Raw genomic sequence first — 21,914 nt, forward strand, 5'->3', positions numbered from 1 at the left:
TAGAAGCAGCATCTGAGAAAATAAAATTGTCCTGAAAGGAGACTGGTTATTTAGAGAGGGAAATTTTAGGACAAAACCTAAATAAGAAAGAAAGTTGTAGAAAGTTTGGGAAGGGGAATCCTTGAAAAAAATTTTATGTGTGGTCAGGAATAAAGGAATTTTTAAAGTACACTGATATAAAATTAAAATTTGCTTTTCTTTCTGTTAAAAAAAAAGACAAGAATTTCTTGGATTATGGGTGTGCTCTTGATAAGAAATTATAAACAAGGTTTTTCCTCTTTGTTATTTGCCCAGAAAAACAAGGTTTCCATATTTGTTTCTATCAGGTGTTTGGTTATTTTAAAAAGCTAAATCTTCTCAATATTAAAGGAGCCAGGTTTTGCTGATAGCTATACAACCTTCCATAAAATCTCTTATGGCCACTTTGGTTAAACAGTAATTAAATATTAAGTTTTGTAACAGTCTATGACCCCCTGTAGACACAAGCTTTAAGACATTCTGAGTTTTTTTTTAAACAAAGTTCCCAGAAATTCCAATCCTAAATAGTCTTTTTGACTAATTAAGCTTGTTCATTTGGTATGTTAAGTTACTCAGAAAGTATTGTGAAACAAATAATAAGCCTTAGGCTGTATTGTATGGATAAATGCTATAACTGTTCTAGAAAATACATGAGGAGCACCTGGATGGCTCAGTCAGTTGAACGTCCGACTCTTGGTTTTGGTTCAGGTCATGATCTCATGGTTTGTGAGAGGAAGCCCCGTGTCGGGCTCTGTGCTGACAGCGCTGAGCCTGCTTGGGATTCTCTCTCTCTCTCTGCCCCTCCCCTGTGCTCCCCTCCCCCCCACCCCGCCACAAATAAATAAATAAACTTGAAAAAAAAAAGAAAATATATGAAATTCCTAAAGTTTTAATATGTCCTGTTGTAAGGTCATTGCTTGATATTATGATTCTTGAAATGCTGTGTGTCACAGAAATAACCAGATTTCCTTGCTGGCTATATTATAATGAACTCTCATATCAGGTTCTTAACCATGTCCATGTTTAGTCTTTTGTCATTTATAGTTATTGTTCTGATGCTCTTGCCAAATGTGTTTCATCTTCAAGGAGACTCATAAAAGGAACTTTTTGAGAAATACAAGTATTTGATATACCTTTAAGATCATAAAACTAGGCTGAATAAAAATTTCTAGAATAGAAAAAGCATTCAAAAAAAGTTGATAACATGGAGATAAATGGATTGAGAAAGATGGTTATAGCTTTTAATGACTCTTACTTAAGATATTGTTGGGTCTCTAATGTTTGCTCTTTCAGGTTGAGGAAGCTTTCTTTTAAGATATCTATGATCTACAGAAGTATGATAAAATATTCCTTTGTGAACAAATTGAGGCATTTAACTCTTCTCCCTACCTGAACCCTCGGAAATTCAGAAACTCTCAATCAGTATACTTTCTTTCATGGCAATTATAATTACTTGCATTAATTCAATAAAAATATGTTCTCCTTGTAACAGGACACCATTAGAAACATTGGTTATATTATCAAGGCTTTGACTGGAATGTCATATTTGAAAAAGACATGCATAGAGTCAGATATGACCAGAGAGTTTTAAGGAATTAAGGTTGACTTTGTGAAGCTAATAGAGTCCCCTTGGAAATGTTGGCCTGATACCCTTCCTTGTGGAGTTCCCAGCAGCCTTACTTGTAAGGAAAGAATGTCACTTCCTGGCAGGTCCAAGAACCTCAGGATATTTTGGGGACCTTGAGAAGAGGAATTCACCCAAATCTAGAGGTTACAGGCAAGTTTGATGGCAAGTATTTAGATTGGCTTCTGGTCTCAAGAGGGTATTTAAGGTTTAAACTAGAGACTCCTTATAAAAAGTTCCAGTAAAGCAAGTTTTAAAGAATCTGTATGGTCAGTTACTGTTCTTGTTGAGCATATGCAAATAATTAGGCCAAGTTTGTTAAGACTGGACTTGTTTTACAAACCAATTAGTCTTGGTTTGGCTATCTTTAAGAATGAGGGTGATTAGAGGCACCTGGGTGGCCCAGTAGGTTAAGCGTCCAACTTTGGCTCAGGTCATGATCTCACAGTTCAAGAGTTCAAGCCCCACATTGGGCTCTGTGCTGACTGCTCAGAGCCTAGAGTCCGCTTTGGATTCTCTCTCTCTCTCTCTCTCTCTCTCTCTCTCTCTCTCTCTCAAAAATAAATAAACATTAAAAAAATGTTTTTAAAAAAGAATGAGGGTGAGTATAGGAAGAATATATGTTTCAAGAACACATATTTATAGATAATAGATTTTAATACTGTTTATTATAAATTAGACTAGATCCTAAATTCTTCTGGTTTCCTCAAATATCTTGCTATGGCTGTCCAAACTAAGTTCTCCAATCTTCCATTGTCTTAACTAAAACTGCCCTTTTGCCCTAAAGCCCTAAAAACACATGCTAGACAACTTGAGGTCAGCTTCAGAGAAATTGCCACAAAACTCGTGTGTAGACTATCTTTGTGCCTGGGATCACCAGAGACATTTGAATTATGATTCAGAAAAACCCATCTAGTTTTTGCTGCCTGATTTCTGCTCCGTCTGAGGATGCTTCCAGCCTGACATCTGAAAATCTCACTGGTAGCACTTGAGACTCAGACACTAGGTTTATAATTTGCTCCAACCGTTAACCTGTGTTTTTCTTTTGTTTCCATAAAAATGCCTCTTATTGATTGCTCGATTGCTTGCTAAGGCAGAGTCTATATGATGGCTAACATCACTTGCTGCGCCTGTATGAGCCCCTCTTGGGAAATAAAAATCCATATAGGTAAAATCGGGCAGCAAGCCACTTGGCTATAAGAAGCCCTTGACCACCACACTTCCCTTTCCAAGGTGCCTGGGGCTGGTTTACTGATTTATTCCCTTGGATACCCATTGATATGATCAATTTTAGAGGGAATGATGGGTTTAACTATACTGCTACTTTTCTTTAAAATATACTTGGGGATAAAATTAACGATGTCATATAGTACTAAACTATGTGGGAATATATCCAAATTCTCAGATAGTACAAGGGACCAGAAATTGAGTCCTGCACACATCAGTTCCTTCCACTGCAAAGACCCTACTGCGTCCTAATTTGGCTTGAAGCAGTTATGGAGGATGGACCTCCACCCAGGTTCCATAGAAATGGAACGAAGGATTGACAATGGGAAATTATAACAGGAAAAAAAAAAACTTAGCATGTCTGACTCATGTTGCTTCTATTTCCCCTGCTGCTCTGACCTTTAAATTAAAAACTTCTGCTTAGCCTAGCACATAGGCATGTTAGAGCTAAGATTTGTAAAAACTGCTCTTTACCCCAAACCTACCTCACCTAAAGAAATAAAGACATGGACAAAATGGTTATTGTTGTAATTCTTCAAGATTAAGGAATGATCATAACTCAAGAATTGAAACTGTGCCCCATAGGGTTAATGAAGTTAAAACTAACAAAAAGTTTAAAACTTGTTTTTCAGACAACTGTTTCCCCTTAATCACCTATTATGTCTTTCAGACCCCACTAACAAACTCACTAGCTTTCTCTGCAGAAGCCTGGACTCAAGGTCAATTGATATGGTTTCAGCCTATGAACCAGCAAGGCCTTGCATTCCTTACGGAGACAATGAGCCTAAGACCCCATCCAAGTTATACAAACTCTAGGAGCATGCCCATAGCCCCTTTTCTTTACCCTATGAAAACCTGATGTCAGGGACTGAATTTTGCCTTCTTCTGAGGTTAAGTGACTTAACCTCACTCCAAAGAAACATGGGAATATATGTTATGTTCGCTTCTTGCACATGCTTTATCTTTCCTCATAAATACTCATAAATTTCCCTACCCTTTTATCAAAATGTATGTAAAGGATTCTTTGGATTTTTTCTTCTGAGTCTGTTCCAACATGACATTGGTTTCTTCAGATTCTACTTACTGGAATTCTTTTACTGTCCACATATCTTTGTTATAACTGTTATATCAACTGTAAAACTAGACAATCTAAGCCAAGCACATGTAGTATGTTTGCTTATTATTTAGACCTAATAGAGAACATATATCACGTTTAAGTTTCCCATTATTTATGTTACAATAGATTCCTCCCAATGAAGAATTGTACGTAAAAACTACATATATATTCACACCTAGCGACGAGAGACTTGATGGACCCAGGGCAGACCAGCCAGGCACCCTGGAAATTAGGTTGATCATCAATGCTTTCTGAGGAAAGAATATTGATCAAAAGGGGAAATAGTAAAGGAAATTTTCAACTTACAATGTTTGGGGCCCTGCTCCTAGGCTCCCAGGGAAGTTCTACTTTTACCAAGGTCAGAATGACTTCACCAAACTTCAAAGCATGGGCTCTATCTGCCCTGAGCACACATTGTATGTCTGCTTTGTTAGCAAATAGCCTGAAATATGTCAAACTAAAGGGTAAAAATCTCCCTAAGTTCTGTTCCCATACTTCAGAAGCCTGCAACCTTGCACATACTAAAAGCATTAAGATAAAGTTTGTGATTTTCTGCAATGTGCTTCATCATGATGATTTGTAACTCTTGATGTAACAGAAAAACTATATATAACCCTGTATTAAACATTCCTTCTCATGGGGCACTCTCTTCTTTGGGAAGATTGTGTGTCCCAGGCAGCTGTGCTCCTCACTTAGGCTGCAATAAAACCGTCTTCCTTTTTTTTTTTTTTTTTCCAATTATAAAAGGCTTGTTCATTTTTCACCCACAGAGCGACTGAGACTCTGGCCACCAGGGAATTTCTATTGTGGAGGGTGGTGGGGAGGCAGCTACTTGGAAGGTTTCTGACCATGGCCTCTTAGGACACCGAGCCCCAGCCCCCTAATGTGGGTGTGGGAAATCACATGTCTCCCTTAGTTTGCTGAACCAACGTTGGGACTTTTTTTTTTTTTTTTTTGAGAGAAAGAGAGTGTGTGTGTGTGTGTGTGTGCGCGCACACACACACACACACACACGAGTGGGGAAGGGGCAGAGAGAGAGAATCCCAAGCAGGCTCCACACTGTCAGCACAGAGCCTGATGTGGTGCTCGAACTCACAAACCATGAGATCAGGACCTGAGCCAAAATCAAGAGTCAGACTCTCAATCGATTGAGCCACACAGGTGCCCCAAGGTTGGGACTTTTGTAAGGACACGTCACTAAAAGGAAGAGGGAAAGAAGTGCAAACACATAGGGGCACATGAGTTAACATGCCTGGATTCCTCTTCCAAGGTCACAAAAGGCCAGTCACAAATTAACCTGACCTAACGAACATGGTTTGAACACCTATGATATGCCAGGCAAGAGTCTAGATATTTCATACAGGTTGGCTAATTTATTCCAATGAAAGCTTCACAACAATTTTGTGAAATAGGTTTTATGCCCATTTTATAGAAGATAATGCTTGGAGAAGTTAAGTTGCCTTTCTAAGCCTAAGTTCTCATGGGGGGCCTGGGATTCACACCTAGGTCTGCCTACTAGCGAGACTTGTGCCGGTCCCCCTGTGCTTGGGTGTCCAAACAGCCCCTCACTCACCTCAGTCTTTGCTGGGACATCTGGGGAGCCCTGTGCTAAAACACCTTTTTTTCCCCCCGGTCCTGAAATCATTCCCTCGATCTAGGATTCCTTCAGCTCTATGAAGCCCCAGAGGGCCATGGTTTAATATCTCCCTCTGCCCATTCCAAGAAATTAATTTTCTGGTTAACTTTGGCCCTTGGCAGTCAGACTTCCTGTATTCTCTTTTGTGAAGGAAAGCTTTTGCTTTCCTATTCAGTGTTACCAGCTAAGAGGTGATTTTCGGAGGCTAGGGACTTGAGGGACTGACATAGGCCTTTGAGAAATAGGGTAATCTGGAGCACCTGGGCGGCTCAGTTGGTTAAGTGCCCAACTTCAGCTCAGGTCATGATCCCCTGGTTTGTGGGTTCATGACCCACAATAGGCTCTCTGCTGTCAGCAGAGTCTGCTTCAGATCATCTGTCCTCCTTTCTCTCTGCCCTTCCCCCACTCTCTCTCTCTCTCTCTCTCAAAATAAACAAACATTTAAAAAGTGCAGATTCCTGGGCCCACCTCAGGCCCACTGAAACAGAATCTCTAATGGGGAGCCCCAGGAATCTGTATAGAAATTTTAAAAATAGGGTAAAATGTGGGGCTCAGACAAAAGAGAGACTTAAGGGCACATCTTAACCCTCCAAGGCTGTTGACCCATAGGCACATCTTTGTAGACTTACTGTTAACTAAATCAATAAAAGTATAACCTCTGTTAGGTAGGGAGAAGAGTCCAGCTATGAGATTTAAAAAGGCCATGTGTACTAAATATTGGAAGCCACCAACAAACAGTCCACACTCTTTACTGAACCTTTGAGAAAACAGGGACCCAGGCAGTGAGTTGCTATAGTTCAAACAGCCATTTGGTGGACTTTCACCTTCCAGGCCAATGTTCCCTGTGCTCTACCACCAAAGAGGCAAGCGGGGCAGGGAGCTCAAGGTTGGCTCACCCAACAGGAGGGGGCAGCAGTCGCATTAAAAGAGGCAGTTGCCAAGTAGAGCCTGGAGCCACTGCCGTGCTTGTTAGTGCTTCTCTGGATCACCCGCGACTGTGACCCGAGCCTACCGCTGTCAGCCCGAGTACCCTTTGCTTCTGTGCAGTGCGGTGCCTCAGCTCTCCTGGGTGCCTGGGGATCTACTGGGAGCAGTGTACACAGAAGGGTAAAGATGGTGAGCATAGCCTTCCTGATTTTGGAGTTTGTTTTAGAAAGGGTAAGGAGAGCTTGGGCCATAATTCTCAAATTCTCTCGGCTCCAGGTTTGCAGTGCGATTCCCACTCAATTCAGACAGTCCGGCCCAGGGATGGTGTGGGGCTGCTGCTGTTTCATGCCCGGTGTCCCACCTCTCCCCGCCTCCCTGCCTTGGGCCCCCATCAGGCACAGAAGAAGCTTCAGGGAGGAACATACGAAGCTCAGACATGCTTTTATTGGGAGGTCGGGGGGGGGGGGGGTTGCTGAACGGAGACCTGACCAATCTGGCATTAGTGCTCCAGGCTTAGGAAAGAGATACAATAAATAGGTGGTAACTGGGGGAGAGGGGGGTCCCTCAACACAGCGAGAAGGGGAACCGTTTGTCTCAACCTCCGGGCTTGCTCATCCTCTTTGCTGTGTGAGTTGGGGTGTGGGGTTCACCGCAAACTGGGGACCTCAGAGTGGATTTCTCAGGGCTCCACAAAGAATCAGATCTGCCATCTTGCTTGTGAGAGGGTCTTGGTCTTAGAGGTGTTTGGGTTGGTGCCTAATGGCTCATCTGAGGAAAGAAAACAACCGAGGTGAGGCCACTGCCAGGTGAGGGACCCCCAGAGCTCATGCCATCAACCGGCTTGGAGCCTCGAGGCATGCCTGAGCGGGTGGAGTCGAGCCTCTGGGTGAATATCCCCTGCGCCCGGTACCTGCCACACTCAGTTCTAGCCCGGGGCCGGGCCCGCAGGCTTGTCCACCTGGCACTCTCGTTCCCACCCAGGGAGCATCCCGCATTTCCCGCGGGGGTCAGGGCCCCCGGCTGTCCTCACCCCCAGCATCCTTTTAACAGCTTCCAACCGCGCCAGGACTCGTGGGGCCTCCTGTGGACACAGCATCTGAAGCTCCCCAGGTCTCATGTGAAGCAGCTGGTTCCCTCTCAGGAACCTGAGGCTCCTCACCGTGCTGGGAACAAGAACAGCAGAAGCTGCCAGTGGTAGAGCAGAAGGACTCGGGCCCGAGTACTTGGGGCTTGGTATATTTTGGAGTATCGTATGAGGAGCTGTGTGGGCTTGGAGGCTGGGGTTACAGGAGGACTCATGGAGCAGGGTGCCTGGAGGTGAAGGAGTAAGATACCCATGTCGGCTTAAACCAGTGTCAGAACTCCTGGGTTTGAACAGAGAAATGCCCTGGAAGAGAATTTTGTGGTGGGAAGGGGTGGCTGGCGGCTGAGTTTCTTCCTGAGTTCCCTCTGGTCCTGCCGCCTTCCCAGAGGCGGAGGCTCCTCACTCAGTGCTCTAGAAGGGCATGGGCACACCCGTTCTTCTGCTCTCTTTAACTCAGCAGAGGTAGCACTGCGCCGTGTATATTCTGGGTCTCCAGGCTTCCTTGGTTATTATCTGAGTCCTTTACGAAGGTTCTCCCAACACACCCTGTGGGGCTAGGCACTTACATGGTGGAGAAGTTCTCTGCCTGCAGCCAGGCTGTGACTTCCTCAGGCGTTGAGCTAAGTCGAAGCATTGGAGCCTAGAATCAGGGGAGATGAGATGAGAGGCCATCTCGTCTCATTTCTACCCACAAACCCCATCATCTGGGCCCCTTCTCTTGACTCCTATTGGATCACTCATCCCGTTTCATGGTTTGCTTGTCTGGTGGGGACAAGGCTTGATCTCTGCTCTGGCCCCATGATAAACTTGGCACACAGGAAACCTGCGACACTACTGATTAAATCACACCAGGGCTATCTCCTCCGCTTGTCATTGAATCCTTCCTGCCCCCCACCTCCGACTTAGAGCATCTGGATAGTCTAGGTTGGGTAGTACCCGAGAAGGCGGCTGGCTCTGGGACCCCAACTGTTGAGGCTCTAGGATGTTGCTGGGAATGTAGCCACTCTGTCCCTTCTCATTCTTCACCAGCCACCACCGCTTGCTCTGGTCCAGAACCTGCCAAGAATCACCCCTAACTCCTCAGTCACCCAAGATTCTGTCCACCCCCACACCCCCACAAAGGTTTCTTCCTTCCTGCCCTTCCTCACCCTCCTTCTCCCTATCTAGGCCACCCGCTCCAGCAGCCCCACACCTGGACCACCAACCCCTATGGCTCCCACCAACCACCATCTTCTTTTCTAGGCTCAAGCCCGTGTCTCACCTCCAGCACCTCTCCCTGGGCCACAGTCAGTTCCTGTGGGTTCCTAGCTTCAAACTCATAGAGAACTTGCATTTTCAGGGCTGGCTTGGCAAGTCTGGGGCTGGAGGGCACGTGGTTGGGGTCCCCGGGCTGAGGGCCATGGTGGTGTATCTCCTCTTGAGCCAAGTAGGTGCTCCCTAACGCGGGGCTTCCCCCCCAACCACACGCAGAGTCAGGATGGCTGGAGAATGGAGCCTCAGGGACTGAGTCCCTGTCCCAGCCCCAGAGACCCAGATGTCTCCTGCCTGGAGTCTGGTGGTGACTTTTCGGCTGCCACAGAGGTGTAGTGGCCGGTCAGTGTAAGGTGGGGCTTAGGGTGGGGGCTTCTGCAGGCAGGAGGGGTCTGAAATGTCTCTGATTTCTGAAGACTCTTCTAGGAGTGGACTTTTCTATGTCTGAGCTCTCCTCTGAGCGCTTTATCTCTGAGCTCTGGGAAATCAGAGGCATGTGTGGACAGTATCACGAGAAGGATTGGAGTCTGGGAAGGTAAAAAAACTGCTTTTTCACCCGAGGTAGGGGAGGGATGTGCTGTACACACGCATGTCTGGCTAAAAGAGAGCCCAGACGGTCTCTGAGATGTAGAATCCACAGATCCACAGGGTCAGTCCCATCCCTCCCTCCCCAGAATCATACAGTCCTGACTAAGTCCAGGGCATACCGGAGGGAAGTAGAGTCCTGGTATCCTGAGGGGGCCTGTAGGGAAAGAACAGAGAGAGCGGGAGCAGGCAGTCAGCCAACATGGCGGTGGGGACCTGGGGTATCAGACCACAGACCCACTCACACACAAACCTGTCCCATATCCGCTCCCCTGCCTGTCCACCACACAGATCTGGGTACCCACGTGGCCCCGCCTACCACTTAGTTGTCATGTGACCGTGGTTTGGACCGAATGGGCAGAAAGTAGCCAGAGATCAGGGCTTTGAGCAGGACTCTTTGCTAAGCTCCCCTTACCTGGTTGGAGTGTTCTGGAAGCTGCCAACCATCATAGAATGTGGGTTGATAGGGCAGGGGTTCACTGCCTGTCCAGTTGGCCCTGGGGAGAGAACAATGCTGAGTCCACTCCGTGCGAGGCTGTTGGATGTGGAGAGGGAGGGGATGGCCGGATCTTCTAGGTAAGGGAGGTCATGGTCCGTGTGCACAGATGAAAGGCCCCAGACACCCACACAGGGCACACAGTTAAGCTGAACGCATCCCACCGTGTGAGTATCTGTAGGCTAGCCTCACCTCTGCCTGTGAAGTGCAGATACATCAACTCCAGAAGAACACACTAGGCACTTTATGGCACTGACTTGGGATGTGGATCAAAGGGGTGGAACCAAAGACTGTTAGGTCTGGGAAGACCCCCTCAGGGCCTCAGGCAGTGTTTTTCTAACCTGTTTTTCATTTCTTGGCATCAGATCTCTTTCTGTTTAGCTAATAGTGTGTGGGACTTCACCTTGCAGTCATAGGAGCTGCTGTGGTTAATGTAGGGTGGGGGCTGCTACTTGACTCCCAGCCCCCTGCCACCCCCCCCACCCCCCACCCCCACCCCCGCACCCACTGCAGGAAGGGCAGGCTCGCACTGCTAAGAGTCTTCTCCACCTGCCTGTCCCGGGGAATCCCCACTCAGCTTGCGGAAGTTCCCTCCCTTCCTCATAGGGGCAGAAGTGATCATTTCCTCTTGGAATAGCCTGGGTTACTGCTCCTCTCCCACTGTGTTACACACACGTCCCACGTGCCTGTGTTTCTTACTCCAGGGAGCTCCTTGAGAGCTCTATCCTGAGTACAGTGGGCAGCATATTGGAAAGAGCTCATAAATATCTACTCAGTGGGAACAAATAAATCATTCCCTTTTCTGAATCTTTTTTTGATGTTTATCTATTTTGACAGAGAGAGGGGGGGGGGGAGGAGCACAGAGCGAGGGAGAGAGAGAATTTCAAGCAGGCTCCGCACTATCAGTTCAGAGTCTGATGTGGGGCTCGAACCCATGAGCTGTGAGATCAAGACCTGAGCCGAAGTCGGACGCTTAACAGACCGAGCCACCCAGACGCCCCCATTTCCTCTTATGAATCTTTTTAGTTGGGTCCTTTTCTTTACCCTAAAAACATGCTCAAGTCTTCCCTTGACCCTGCTAATACTCCTTTTTGGCAGTCATTCTATGACCTTCTCTTTTCTAAGAATGTGTCTTTATGCCCTGCCCACATTTTCTTTATGCCCTGCCCAATACTGGCCTTGTGTGGTCTCCCTCCTTCCAGATTACCACCCCATTTAGTGTTATTTATAACTTCTGGTCAGTTTGCCTAAAATCAAGTCACCTAAATATAATTTGCCCAAACTCAACTCTTTTGAGGGTTTTTACATCCTTTTGGTTAGTCTCTTTTTTGTACTTGTCTTTCAATTCACTCATTCGCTGATTTGTGGTCATTTTAAGAAATTGGAGAACATTTTAGGGCACATTTGACTTCACTTTATATTTAAAAATGAAACAGAGACAGAAAGGAGAATAAAAGTTACCAGGTGCTGGGAAGAGGGAGGAACAGGTACAGAGTTCTGTTTGGCGTGATGGGAGAGTTCTGGAAATGGATAGTGGTGATGGTTGCACAACACTGAGAAGGTACCTAAAGCTACCAAATCGTCCACTTTAAAATGGTAAATTTTATCTAATGCATATTCTACCACAATAAGGTAAATAAGTTACATTGGGCCATAATTCATGTCTTTAGATGGACTGGACAAAAAATTCTTCTAATGAGGCTGAAATGAAAAGAACCCTCCACATTTGGCAAGAGACTCACTAGCACAGCTGGCTCGTTTCCTGGTTGACGCCTCTCTCTCCTTCTCAAACCTCTTCTCTCTTGGTTTTCATGCCTCTGCTCTTTTGTTTCTCCTTTTAACTCCCTGGCATTTCTCTTTGCCTCCTTGACCTCTTTGGCCACCAACACATGGGAGTGTCTCTTCTGCTCTCATGGGCTCTGGCAGGCCTCACTGATTTAAGGGAGCTCCCTGGGCTCCCTCTGGAGTGCTCGTCTCTAGAGGGCTCCAGCTGTCTGTCACTTCTGTGCTGACTTAAACCCACAAGCCAGCTGGGACCTCTCTCCTGAGGACCGGGCCACCCTGTGTCTGGTGAATGTTTCACTGACGCCTCTGCTCAGCGTATCCCAGCTGGTTGCACCTCCCGCTCACTCCCCATGGCTCTCTCATTGCCGTGGCCTGATTAGCTCACTGCCCATCTCACAGTAATACCAGTGTGGGATCTCTCTTTCTCTCTCACCCCCTTGGCCTGTTGGTTGCCAGGCCTTATTGATGTTACATTTGCATCTCTTATGTCAGTAATTCTTAAGTTCTGGCTGGATTGAGACAGTTTCCACTTTGTCCTTGGCAAAAATGAGAAAATATTTTACTTTATTACGTTGTTAATTTTTGAGGTGGTTTTTTTTTTTACAAGTTTTTTTTTTTTTAATGTTTGTTTTTGAGAGAGCGAAAGAGAGAGAGAGAGAGCGTGAGTTGGGGAGAGCGGAGAGAGAGGGAGACACAGAATCCAAAGTAGGCGCCAGGCTCTGAGCTGTCAGCACAGAGCCTGACTCGGGGCTCAAACTCACAGACTGTGAGATCATGACCTGAGCTGAAGTCAGACGCTTAACCAACTGAGCCACCCAGGTGCCCCTGAAGTTTTTTTCTAATGTTTATTTTTGAGAGAGTGAGCGTGAGTGGGGCAGGGGGAGGGGCAGAGAGAGAAGGAGACAGAGGATCCAAAGCAGGCTCCAGTGCGGACCCCGACATGAAGCTTGAACCCACGAAACTCGGGATCATGACCTGAGCCAAAGTGGGACACTTAACCGACTGAGCCCAGGCACCCTAAGGAAATATTTTAATAGAAGTTTGCCAGCTCTGCTTTCTTGGGAAGCATTGTTCTTTTCTCCTTCAGTGGTGGGTGACGGTGAGTGGTAGGTTTTGGGTTTTTTTAATTGTTTATAATCAGTCTAATAAAAAGTTGGGAACTCCATGTTGGGTCCCCCCTGAATCTGTTTTGGGGTATTTCTGGTTTGTGACAATGTAGAGCCTGCCATCTCCAGTGTCGTGCCTGATGCCCCCATGCTCCTCACCCCGATTCAGTTCAGGCCTGGTCCTCACTCACCGGCTGGTAGTCCAGGCCACACCCAGACCCTTCCAGAAGTCACTCTCTTGTGGGCTTAGGCAGGACTGCAGCAGGTCGATGGCTTTGGGGGTGAGGAGGGGTGAAACCACTTGGGTGGCCAGGCCGGGCTCCGAGCACTGGGCCAGGATCTAGGGGAGAAATGGAAGGTGTCAGGAAGCCCAGGCTCCCCCACGGCTAAGGAGGAGTGGAAGGGCCTGGAATCCCTGGCTTCCCACCCTTGCAGTGCTGCGTAGCCTCAGGCCTCCTGCTCTTTCCTGTGTCTCTTGGATCCCTGGTGCCCCCGGCTCCGACCCCAGCCCATCTAGCTTGTTGAGGGGTTCTGCACACAGGCGGGATGGTATCTTGGAGCCAATGAGGAGGTTGTATTGTGGTGAGCAAGGTGCAGACCCCACAGCCTCCCTCTGCCCCCCTGCCTTCCACCGTGGCCTCTGCTCCATCTTAATGGAGCCTGTCTCTCTTTATCACCCTATCATCCCCAAACTCACGAAGTGTAGAAGTTGGAAGAGGATGTGCACGAACTCAGGGGCATTCTTCTCCGGCAGCCAGATGGCCAGCTTCCCCTGGGGACACAGGGCGTTATGTGCTACTACCCGTCATCCTTCCCTACCTTTACCAGGACCACAGGGCCCCATAGTTGTTCAGAGCTTCGGTTGGGAGCCTGGCACGCTCCAAAGGAGTCCCACGAGGAGGAGGGGGAGGTTCTAAGGGGTGAAGTTAGAGAAGGAAAGGATTTGGGGCATCTACAAGACCAGAGAGGAGGGCGCTGCTGGCGTGGGGCAAGGGGAGGGCTGTGGAACTTGTGAGGAGCCACATACCAGGAGGTTGAAGCTGTACTTGACTTTCTGGAAGCAGTCAATGTACTGTGCCTGTGTCATCCCTAAAGGGGATGGGGGGAAAGGGTGGTGGGTTGTAGATGATCCCAGGACCACACCCCCCACCCTTCTCCCCCAGCCCTCAGCACTCACCCCACTGATCCTTGCCCTTTTTCTTCCCCAGTCTCTTCTTCTTATGACTGTTCTTTGCCTGGGCCTCCTTCAGCATTCTCACAAACAGCTCGATGTCTCTAAGGATGTGGCTTAGTATCTCCTGGATCCCAAACAACCCATGCCCTTGAATGGGCAGTTGGGCCCATCCTGGAATGCCCAACCCTGCTCCCAACCCCTCCCCACCTCCAACAGGAGCCTGAGGCCCAGTCCAGGGTCCGGCCAAACCTCCCTGTCCCTCCTCAGCCCTAGGCCTTCCTTGGCCATCCTGGCACCTGGCCTCCTGGGCGCAGGGGAAGGGTTGATGTCTTCCCTTGGGCCAGGCCCAGAGAGCCTCAGCAAACCCAAGACAATCTATAATTACCTCATCCCTCTCTGGGTTCTCGGGGGATGGGGACTGGCTTGGAGGAGGAAGAGTGAAGGTGCTTGGTTCTCGGGCACTGGAGTGGCGTGGCAGGGACCTTGGGGATGGTGGCATGTCTGCAATGTAAGGGGACCATGGCCCAGAGGCTCTTTGATCTTTGTTCCAAATCTTCCTTTCCATCTGCCCTCATGCCACAGACTTACTGTGCTCTGGGGTCATCCAGTAGGGCTGTTCTGGAGAGAGCCCCTTCTCCGGAGGGGGTAACTGCTCCTTAGGGAACGGTCTTTCCGGAGGAGGCCCCCTCCATCTGTTTTGGCCTGGGGCTCCAGACTGGGGTCTGGTGAGCACATAATGGGGACACAGTTTTGATGGGGTCCTTGGGACAGAGGCTCTGTTTATATTTCTGCCCCAGGACTGAGGGATTTTACCACCTCTCTCCAGGAGCCCCACCTGCCCTGCTCCCTGGTCTCCATCGGGACTCCACCCTGCCTCATCTGCCTGCCCTCCAGGTCCTCTCGGTCCCCTGTCAGTCTCCAGGGACAGTCTTCAGTGTTCCCTGATCCTGGCCTTAGCCTCTGCCCTATGCCCATTGGCAAGTCCCAGCCTGGTCCCTTCCCAGTTCCAGGCCCAGGTTGGTTGGGCCACAGGCCTCTGGGCTCCCCCAGATGTGGGGCCGGGGCCTGGCCCTCCCAGGCCCAAGTCCTGAGGTCCTGATGGGGGACAGGGCAGAGACTGCCTACTTTTGCTGTTGGTCGTCCTCCAGGGCCTTCTGCAGGCTGGTCTTCAGTTGCTCTGCCTGGAGGAAGCAGCAGTCAGTCAGGCTATGTATGTGTGTGGGGAGTGTCAGGGGGAGAGTGACGGTTAATGGACCCTATACCCACTCTGTCCCCAATCCTACCCCTGGTCACTCACCCCCACTTCCTGGCACTGGAAGAGCAGAGTGCTGGTGCCTGGCAAGCCCGACTCCCGTACTGTGATGGACAGGACGGAGTTGAAGGAGCAAGTGTTGAGTGCCACATCCATGGCCTGGATGCTGTCCAGGCGGTAAGAGTCCAGCTCCTCCTGGGCCGGACAGAGAGTTGGGCTGTGAGGTCCCTGAGAGCCATGGTGGCTCCTGGAAACTCCTAACCTGGGTTGCCTCAGCTCTCCTAGTGGCCTGGGGCAGGTGTGTCGTCTTCCCTGACCCCTGTGCCTCTGTCCCCCATCTCCTCCTAGGCCTGGGTGTGTATTGTATATGGGGACGGTTGGCTGCCTTTTGGGGCATGGAAGGGTGAAGTCCGTGCCTGGTGCCTGCTTTTCTACAATCTTTGGTAGCTATGATCCATTGCAGAGGACAGTGGGAGGGCTGACCTTTGTCTCAATGTCCAGCAGCTGGAGCCAGCCATCTCTGACCTGCAGGAACAAGTCCTGACTCCACACCCGGCCCTGAGCATCCACCTCCTGCAGTTTCTTCAGGGCATCCTTGGGCTCTTGGACTTTCTGAGTCCCCAGCTTACATGTCATCAGGTGCTGAGGGGGAAAAGAGGTTTGGAGAGGGGGCTCACAGTTTGTAGTAGGCAGGGGTGGGGTGGTGGAAAGGCAGCAGAGGAGGAAGACATCCCTCCTTGTAAGGGATGTCCCAGGCCATCCCCATATAGAAGCCTTCAAGGGTCAGTGGGAGGGCTAGGTTGGGCTAGGATAGGGCCCCCAAGTCAGGGTCTGATGAGCTGCATGAAAGGGTTTCAGAGTCTGGAGGAAGGACAATCATGACCGTTAACAGTCCAGGCCAGTTGAAGGGGCCGGATGGTGGTAGATATGGGTTCCAAAGAGCCAACAAATAAAGTCTGCACTCCTCTGAGTGGAATATAGGACCTTCAGATTCCGTCCCTGCCTTCCTTGGCCCCAGTTGGGAATCCACCGTCGTAGCCTGGTCCTTCTCTTCACTGACCTAGCATTCCTGCCTCTCTGACATTTCTCATGCTGTTCCCTGTACCCAGAATGCTTTTCCCACCTCTGCTAGTCCATCCCTTCCCAGTCGTGCAGGAAGATTAAGAGCCCCCTCCCTGATTCTTGCCCGACGAGGTCCATAGTCATCTGTCTCCACTCAGAGCTTTGCCCACGGCTGCTCTGATCACGTTTTTGTGGTTATTCTCCTTCCTCGAGGAGACCTCTGCCTTCTCCCATCCAAATGCCACCCCTTGTCCTTGCCCCCAGGCCCTTGTTGGGGGGCAGCTGTCTGCCTGATCCCCCTGCCCTGCTCTCTGCCCAGTCCCCAGTGCCTCTCCATGAGTTCACGCTGCCTGCATGTTCAGGGGTCCCTGACCTCATGAGCAAACGCCTGGCATCCTGGACATGTCTCCTCTTGCTCTCACCTGCCAGGCCTAAATGGAGCCCGTTCCCAGCCCCCACCTCTGTCATGAAGCCCAGGACTCCTGGCCCCAGCCCAGCTGGCTGAGGGAGCCCCACCTCTGCTGCCCTGTGAGCCTCCAGACCACTGCCCCTGTGCCCTTCTTTGCTTCTTCTCCCGGAGAGCCTAAATTTGCCACTGCCTGGGGGCTGTTTCTACCCCAGATACTTCAGCCTGGTCAGGTATATGCTCCTCCCCACCACGTCCTTCCAGCCCATGCTCTCCCTGCGGTGTTGACAGGCCTTCGGGCAACCAGATCTCACAGCGCCAGTGTTGTCCGGCCAGGCGGGGCCAGAACCCCCGTGCCAGCCTCCAAGTAGCTTGTGTCTGCCCTGGGAACTCAAGTCCAGACATTTCTCCTCTGAGACAGTGGGCTGTTCAAGTCCTTGCAGGGACCGCTGTCCTCACATATTTCTGCCTCCAGCCAGGCCAGATCCTGGGCAGACAGCAGCTCCTCAGGGTTACTCACCTCCACCCTGTGCTGCAGGCAGGTGGGGTCTGTGGAGAGGTTCTGTGAGTACTCCTTCCGGTGCACTGCAGGGGTGCAAAGCAAGGGGATGGAGACACAAGAACAGGGCAGGGGAGACATGCAACTACAGGGGGGAGTCAGCGAGGGGAGGGAGACCCCCGAGGGCAGTGGGTTGGGGCGGGGGGAAGGGGAGAGGGGACCGGTGGGGGAGCTTACGGTAAATGGCTCTGCTGCTCGGCCGGGACATGTTCGATGTCTCCTAGAGTCTACACTGAACCAAAGAGAGAGCCATCAGGGCCGGGGAGGAGAGCTACCAGGGCAGAATGGGGTAGGAGGGCTGCTCTTGCAGTTCAACCCTCACCCAGGCCTGAGGCTCGGGCCAGGCTCTGACCCGGGGCCTCCAGGACCAGGCCAGAAACTTCTGGCTCCGGGGGCCTTTCTGGAATCATCTTCAGATATGCCACTCTCTGAGGAGCCCCATCTTGGCTGGGCCCGGGGGCCCCAAGGCAGGCTCCTGGCTCCCCATCATTTGGTCAGTAAGGCTCATTCCTGTGGGCTCAGGAAAACTGGGTGGACAGGCACCTGGGAACATATCCTGCCTTGGGCCTGGATGTGAAAGATGCCAGGTCCATGGGGCGCACCTAGCTTCTGGAGGAAAAGCATCAGGTGCGGCAGCCTTCCTTGCCAAAGCAAGCCTCTTGTCCAAACCTGGACTAGTTCTGCAAATGTCACTCCTTAAGCTGTGGGCCCACTTAGGAGGGGTGTGTGTGTGTGTGTGTGTGTGTGTGTGTGTGTGTGTCTGCATGCACACGTGTAGGCATGTTTATGATGGGGCTTTGTAGGATTTGTCAATGATTTGCATTTCTCTGAATGTCTTATCAAGATTCCTGTCTCTTCACCTTTCTATTAGCTGAACCCTTGGTCCAGGGCCCCTCCCTACCCAGTCCTTTAAATCCAGCTCAAGGATCACCTCCTCAGTGAAGCCCCCCTCAACCACCACACTCTCCCCTGCCCAGAATACCCTCCTGATGCCGCACCGACCTTGTCTGTTTCTCTCTGGCAAAGACAGCCATTCTGGTGGTGAGCCTGGTGCCATGCCCCTTACAAACATCATTTTTTAAATTATTTTTTAAATGTTTATTTATTTTTGAGAGAGAGAGAGAGAGAGAGAGAGAAAGTGTGAGCAGGGGAGGGGCAGAGAGAGAGGGAGACGCAGAATCTGAAGCAGGCTCCAGGCTCTGAGCTGTCAGTACAGAACCCCATGCGGGACTCAAACTCATGAACCTTGAGATCATGACCTGAGCCGAAGTCGGATGCTCAACCAACTGAGCCACCCTGGTGCCCCACAAACATTGTATTTAATTTCCATCTACCATTGCTTATACTTCTTTGGCTCTGTGTGTTAAGCCCTGCTCTATCGACTTCACTTTCGTCAATTCATTTAATCCTCAGAACAAACTCACCGGGTGGGTACCGTTATTATTCCATTTACCAGATGAGGACTCTGAGGCTCAAGGAGGGTAACAGGCCTGAGGTCACCAGAGAGTCTTTACTGGAGAATGAACAGCCTGTCGCAGCCCTGTCTGGCTGCAAACCCCATGCTTTCATTGTTTGTGTATGCCTCTGTCATTGGGCTGTGACCTGCTGAGGACAGACTGGTCTTGCCACCACTCTCTCTCCAGTGCCTTCCTGGCACAGAGAGGTTCTAGAATACAAATATGTTGAAATGGGATGAAGGTAAAAGCAGGGCATGCGCATGTGTGGGGTGGGGTGGGAGTTAACTGAGCATGTGGGTCAAGGGTGAGTGCTATTTGAATGACACATGTACGCATCATGGACGGGGTATTAAGTTTGTGGATGCCAGGTATCTACATGGTGTGCCTGCGCAGAAACCCTGAAATATCCCGGGCAAAGTGCAAGAGAGCGGCCCACACCCGTTTATGAGGACTCTTATGAAAATAGCAGAGGATTTGATAAGATGACTCAAGTGATGGGGAAATCAGTTGCTAAGAAACAATTGAAGGATTGTGGAGAAGGCGGCTGGCTCTGTGTTCCTTGTTTGGGAGCACCTCATCCCCCTCCAAGGGTAAAGGGTACTAGAAGCCCGCTCCTCCTCCTCAGTCTACCCCACCTCCTTACTCCCCCCACCTAGAATACTTCCTGCTTCTAGATCCAGAAGTGAAAGAAGAGAGAATGAGCTTGGCCATGGTTAGCGGCTGCCCTGCTCCCCTCCCCCCATGCCAGGATGGTCCCTCTGGGTCCCTGTGGGCAGGTCCAGAGAACCATCTGAAGCTCCAAGATCCCAGACCACAGGAGATGGGAGCCAACTGGCTTTGGCCTGTAGGACTATGGCAGCCTAGTTTTCCCTATGTATCCCCTGAATTTAGGGGCTGAGGGCGGGGAAGGGGTGTCTACATCACAGAAGTCACAGAGGAGGAGCCCAGAGATGCTTCTGGAGCCCTGGCTCCCCCTGCTCTGCTTCCTAGCCAGCTAGCGGGCAGCTGAGTCCCAGCCCTTTTTTGGGCTTGCTCTTCGGGGCTGCATCTGGGAATGGGCTGGAGACCTTGGCCCTGGGAAGACCCTGAGTTGTTCCCACCTCCCTGGGATCCCCTGCAGCTGGGCAGACCCCTGGTCTTCCTGAAGGCCAGACCCTTACCTGTGTTCCAGTGAGGCTTGTCCCCCTGGGGGGGCTGGTGTCTGAGCTGACGTTCCGGTGCTGGTGCCGGGAGGGCAGTGGCTTCTCTGCTTGCGGCCACAGACAGAGGCCCTGTGACCAGGCGGGCCCTGGGTGAGCAGGCGGGCCTTATGATGATGAGGCCATGAGGCAGCCACACCTGTGCTCTTTGGACTCTGGTGGATGTAGAGGCTTCCTAGGCCACCACCCACTCAGCATGGAAGCCTGGACCTGTGGCTGTGCCAAACTTAGCCAGAGACCCCTGCTTCCCAGCTTCCTTCTCTGCTTGCCCCTGGTGTTAGGGGGTGGCCTCCTCTTCCCTCCGCCTTTTGGGTACCTCCTCTGAGGCCCCAGGTCGGCATCAGGCACTAAGACGGGGACCAGAAGGAGAGGGCACCCTTGGCCCGGGGGGTTCTGGCTTCTGTGGTCAGGGGACAGGCGGCTGGACATGGACCCCAGGCGCCAGAGAAGCTGTGGACTGGCACGTATGTGCGCGTGTGCTGCCCATGTGGATACATGATCACGTGTGCCCAGGTGGTGTCTGTGAGCAAGACAAGGATCTTGTAAGAGCAGTTGGGGACCAGGGACTGGAGCCACTGTGCCTATTACATAGAGAGCTGAGGCTTTTCCTGGCCAAATCACCTCATTCTGTCCTTTCTTCTGTCTCCTCCCACCCAGCAGGGAGTCCTCTCACCCCGAGTTCTTCTTCTTACATTCACTTTCCTTCCCTGCCTGGCCTCATACCCTCAGACCTCTCTCTGGTCCATAGCTGGCTGGCTTTGGCAAAGGTGAGAAACTTGCCTTTGTCTCTATTCACAAATACTCCTAGTCCCTGTGCTTCCTTGTACTTAAAAACCTTCCTTGGCACCCAGGGTGGGCTGGGCTGCCTGCCCTCTGGGAGCTCACAGTCTAACAGGGGGGACAGCATGTAAACAGACACCAAGGGAACAAGGCAGGGGAGGGGAGGGGGGGAGAGGGGAGCGGGGGGAGAGGAGATGGGAGGGAAGGGGAGGAGAGGAGAGGAAAGGAGAGAAGAGGAGAGGAGAGGAGAGGAGAGGAGAGGAGAGGAGAGGAGAGGAGAGGAGGAAAATCCAATGAGGTGGTGGATCTTGTGGGCAGAGGTCAGGACCCAGTAGGTGTTGGGATCTGTGGAGACTCCTGTGGTCTGGGAGTGGAGCCTGCATCTGCCCACCCATCCTTGGCTTCCTGGGGCCGTCCCAGGAGGTGTTGGCTGACTCCCCCACCCCCTGCCCAGCCAACACTGCCCTGGATGGTCTGGAGTCCAGGGGTTGGATCCTGGCCAGGGCCTTCCCCACCTGTGAGAGTCCACTGGGCAGCCAGCTCTAGGAGCCCAGGGATCACGTGCCTGCTGAGCCAGCCCCCTCGCTGTGGCCTCATGGGAACTAGCCCTCTAGGCCTTCCTGGCTGTTCTGTTTCCTGGGTCTCAGCTTCTTGGTCCTCCAGCTTCTTTCAGGATAGGACAGCCTGTCTCGTTGCCTCCTCCAGCCCCAGCCCCGGCTTCATCAAGGCTGTAGCTGCTTTCTACCTCCAGCACAGGCTCGTGTGCCCAGCTAAGGCTGTGCTCCCACCCAGCTAAGGACAGGCCCGTCCTTCCCATAGGCCTTCCCTGACATCAGTGCAAGCACAGGAGGCTCTCGCATAGAGGACTGGGGACAAGGGAGGGGCACAGCCCACTGCAGAGATGCGCGTGAATGTCAGGACAGAGAAACAAGGAGCACCAGCTGGCCTCCTCCGCTCTGCACTCCACAGGGCCCTGTAGGGGGGTGCCTTTGGGAGCAGTGTGGGTCTAAGACAGGAACTCTTTGCGGTCTGGGTGGGGCTGGACCCAGGGCTTCTTCAGTGCCAGGCATTGTGGACGTCTGCCAGAGTGGAGCCATTCCAGGGTAGAGGGACATGAGGAGGGTGGAGAGGCCAGGCCATCCACGCCTGGGGATTTGGGGCCACAACTG

At 51.0% G+C, this 21,914-nt stretch overlaps 1 protein-coding gene across 2 annotated transcripts; it reads right to left on the reverse strand.

Annotated features, from left to right (window-relative positions):
• Positions 1-6,975: 6,975 nt before the first annotated feature.
• EPS8L3 (EPS8 like 3) lies at positions 6,976-20,052 on the reverse strand. 2 transcript variants are annotated; one of them, XM_019837582.2, is made up of 19 exons: positions 19,927-20,052; positions 17,487-17,541; positions 17,271-17,335; positions 15,766-15,924; positions 15,328-15,477; positions 15,156-15,211; positions 14,619-14,752; positions 14,416-14,531; positions 14,034-14,154; positions 13,884-13,945; positions 13,554-13,628; positions 13,048-13,196; positions 9,885-9,966; positions 9,592-9,626; positions 8,895-9,081; positions 8,570-8,689; positions 8,200-8,273; positions 7,580-7,712; positions 6,976-7,317 (listed from the first exon to the last, which is right to left on the reverse strand). In XM_019837582.2, the coding sequence occupies exons 2-19, from the start codon at positions 17,515-17,517 to the stop codon at positions 7,306-7,308; spliced, it is 1,761 nt and encodes a 586-aa protein (XP_019693141.2). In that variant the 5' UTR covers positions 17,518-17,541; positions 19,927-20,052; the 3' UTR covers positions 6,976-7,305. The 2 variants fall into 2 exon arrangements, with proteins under 2 accessions (XP_019693141.2, XP_019693142.2); XM_019837583.3 differs by having other exon boundaries at positions 17,487-17,536; positions 19,927-20,029.
• Positions 20,053-21,914: the final 1,862 nt, after the last annotated feature.

The sequence above is a fragment of the Felis catus genome, chromosome C1 (genome assembly GCF_018350175.1).
Source record: "Felis catus isolate Fca126 chromosome C1, F.catus_Fca126_mat1.0, whole genome shotgun sequence".
Taxonomy (NCBI): domain Eukaryota; kingdom Metazoa; phylum Chordata; class Mammalia; order Carnivora; family Felidae; genus Felis; species Felis catus.

What these genes read in the sequence shown, in the direction of transcription:
- EPS8L3 (XM_019837582.2), bottom strand. Translation starts at nt 17,517, where the DNA reads ATGTCCCGGCCGAGCAGCAGAGCCATTTACC. An exon ending in TCTTCCAACTTCTACACTTC is followed by an intron (nt 13,197 to 13,553) that starts GTGAGTTTGGGG and finishes TTTCTCCCCTAG; the next exon opens with ATCCTGGCCCAGTGCTCGGA. An exon ending in CAGGACTCTACTTCCCTCCG is followed by an intron (nt 9,082 to 9,591) that starts GTATGCCCTGGA and finishes TTGGGGGGGAAG; the next exon opens with CCCCGCGTTAGGGAGCACCT.